Source organism: Triticum aestivum, chromosome 7D (genome assembly GCF_018294505.1).
Source record: "Triticum aestivum cultivar Chinese Spring chromosome 7D, IWGSC CS RefSeq v2.1, whole genome shotgun sequence".
In the NCBI taxonomy this organism is placed as follows: Eukaryota; Viridiplantae; Streptophyta; class Magnoliopsida; order Poales; family Poaceae; genus Triticum; species Triticum aestivum.
Window position 1 is genome coordinate 47,297,323 of NC_057814.1, and position 2,439 is coordinate 47,299,761.

The following is a 2,439-nucleotide window of genomic DNA, read 5'->3' on the forward strand; positions in this document are numbered from 1 at the left end:
GGAGATTTTATTCATGACACTATGAGAAGAATGGTATGTTTTCGTTAAAAGTTTGAAGGATATTCAGGATAAAGTGGGTCAATCTAGTGGCTAACCAAACAGAGAAAGAATGCTTTGGAATCTAATTTGGAAGGCTAATATTCCTCAAAAGATAAGGATTTTTGCATGGCGTGCCGCATCCGATAGCTTGGTGATCTAGACTAATGGAGGAGGAGACGAAAGAACTTTTCATGCTCTCATTACTTGTTCAAAGGCTCATGCTTTGCAATTGGCTTTGAGAGTCGTGGAATATTCTGATGAAGAGTTGTTCAAATTCTTGGGACCATAATGGCTTTTGATTTTGTTGGATCATTTGAGCTTGCAACAATGAGAGCAAATTTTGTTTCTTTTTTTACGAGTCTGACACCTAAGAAATGATTTCATTTTTGGAAAGGGGAAGCAATCTATTGTTGCTTCTGTAATCTTTTTGGACAATTACTGGTCTTCTTTTACATCATGTCACGACACTGTTGAGGTTGTTCCTGATAACAAAGGTAAAAGAAAATGGAACGTGCTATACCAGTTTCCGCACCATTACAAGATCATGTATTGTGGAAACCTCCCCAAGTTGATTATATCCAGATCAATGTCGATGCCAGTTATGTGAAGAGTATTAATGCCGCCAGGGGGTGGTTGCTAGAAACTCATCTGGTAAAGTTATTATTTCTTCGTGGAACTTTCTGGATCAGTGCTCTGCGGGAATGAAGCTGAACTGCGTGCATGCCTGGCAGGCCTTTATATCGACATTACTCTTCACCTGTCCATTATTCTGAAGACTGGTTGTGTTGTTGTTCGTTTTTTCCTTGCAAATGAGAAGCTTGGCAAGTCTCCTCTTGTTGATATGAAGAAAGAAGCCTTGAGTATATCTAGGATGATCTAGAACTTTAAAATTGTGAAAATCAATCGGCTAGCCAATGGGATGGCTCACGAAATTGCGAAGTTTAGCTTTATTAGTAGATCTGATGGGATTCTTCTTAATAGTGTTCCATCCTGCGTGGCGAATTTTGTAACCAACCATTTTTTATTACTTAATATATGGTTTTTTTTAAAACATCCCCCTTTTCTCTCTCGACTTGTTACAATAAGAAATCAATTCCAACACCCATCCGAAACACAATACAACATCCACCTAGAGCCCTAGACGGACCCCACCAGCAATCCAGCATACATATGGCTCCCGCCTCACCCCTCTGCCCACGCCACACCCACCACACGGCCACACGGGAGAAGCAGACCAGAGCAGGGCAGCGAGATGTGGAGCTCCGACTCGGAGCCCGACCATGCAGCCGGCGCCGCCGCGATAACCACCGCATCGTCCTCCACCTGCTCGTCCAGCCCGTCGACACCACCGCTTCCCTCCCCGACCCAGCCTCCGCCACGCCGCCACAAGAACATTGCGGGTGTGGGTGTGGCCGCGACCGGCAGGGAGGCGGAGGCCGAGGACGTGTGGCACGGGGATCAGTGGGAGGCGGCGTGGCCGCGGCGCGCAAAGCCGGTGGTCGTCGCCGCTGAGGAGACGGAGACGGACAGCACCGGCCCCGGGTCGTCACCTCGTGGCGGCGACGGCATGGGCCGCGCGAGGAGCCTCACCGACGACGACCTGGCGGAGCTCAAGGGGTGCGCGGACCTGGGCTTCGGCTTCAGCTACGACGAGATCCCGGAGCTGCGCGGGACCCTCCCCGCCCTCGAGCTCTGCTACTCCATGAGCCAGCGGTTCGTCGACCAGCCCCAGCCACCGCAGGAGCAGGAGACGGCCGCCACGCCGACCTCCACGACGACGACCTCGCCGCCCGTTGCCAACTGGAAGATCTCCAGCCCAGGTACGTAATAAGCAAAACAAATCAAACGCCTCTCACTTTTACGTGTGTCCCTGGTCCTGCGCTTGGAGAAACGAACCCAAGGCCAACTCGTACATGGATTGAGTTCATCATCTTACGTGTCGGGAATGAATTCGATCGTGGTGCTGCAGGGGATAGCAGGGAGGAGGTGAAGGCGCGGCTCAAGTACTGGGCGCAGGCGGTGGCGTGCACCGTCAGGTCTGCAGCTGAACGAACGACCACCAAGACAACAGGCCATGGCAAGAGCAAATCAGAAGCATTGATCACCCCATTGATGCATTGTCGCGGTCGCGATCGATAGGTGGATCCACTGAAGATGGAAGCATGTTTCCGATGACATTACGAGAAGAATCGTTGTGGATGGATCTTGCTACGTACGTGGGGAGCTGTACATCCGATTCAGTGTTTTAGTTGGATGATGGGTCGTATTCGTGTCATATCGGCTGCGGATTGTATGGTGTTTGTTGCTGTGCTCTGAGCCAGCTACAGCTTCTCATCTACTCCCCCCATAATGTAAGACGTTTTCTAGTGTTAAAAAATGTCATGAGCAGTTTTAAAAAGA

The 2,439-nt window shown here is 50.1% G+C and overlaps 1 protein-coding gene across 1 annotated transcript; it reads left to right on the plus strand.

Annotated features, from left to right (window-relative positions):
* Positions 1-1,250: 1,250 nt before the first annotated feature.
* Positions 1,251-2,439, plus strand: LOC123169212 (uncharacterized). The gene is made up of 2 exons (XM_044587053.1): positions 1,251-1,859; positions 2,009-2,439. Exons 1-2 carry the CDS (start codon positions 1,292-1,294, stop codon positions 2,176-2,178), a joined length of 738 nt encoding a protein of 245 aa, XP_044442988.1. The 5' UTR covers positions 1,251-1,291; the 3' UTR covers positions 2,179-2,439.

Bases quoted from the DNA above. Each gene is read 5' to 3' on its own strand.
- LOC123169212 (XM_044587053.1), top strand. From the start codon at position 1,292: ATGTGGAGCTCCGACTCGGAGCCCGACCATGCAGCCGGCGCCGCCGCG. The intron at 1,860-2,008 runs GTACGTAATAAG...GTGGTGCTGCAG, and splicing joins CTGGAAGATCTCCAGCCCAG to GGGATAGCAGGGAGGAGGTG.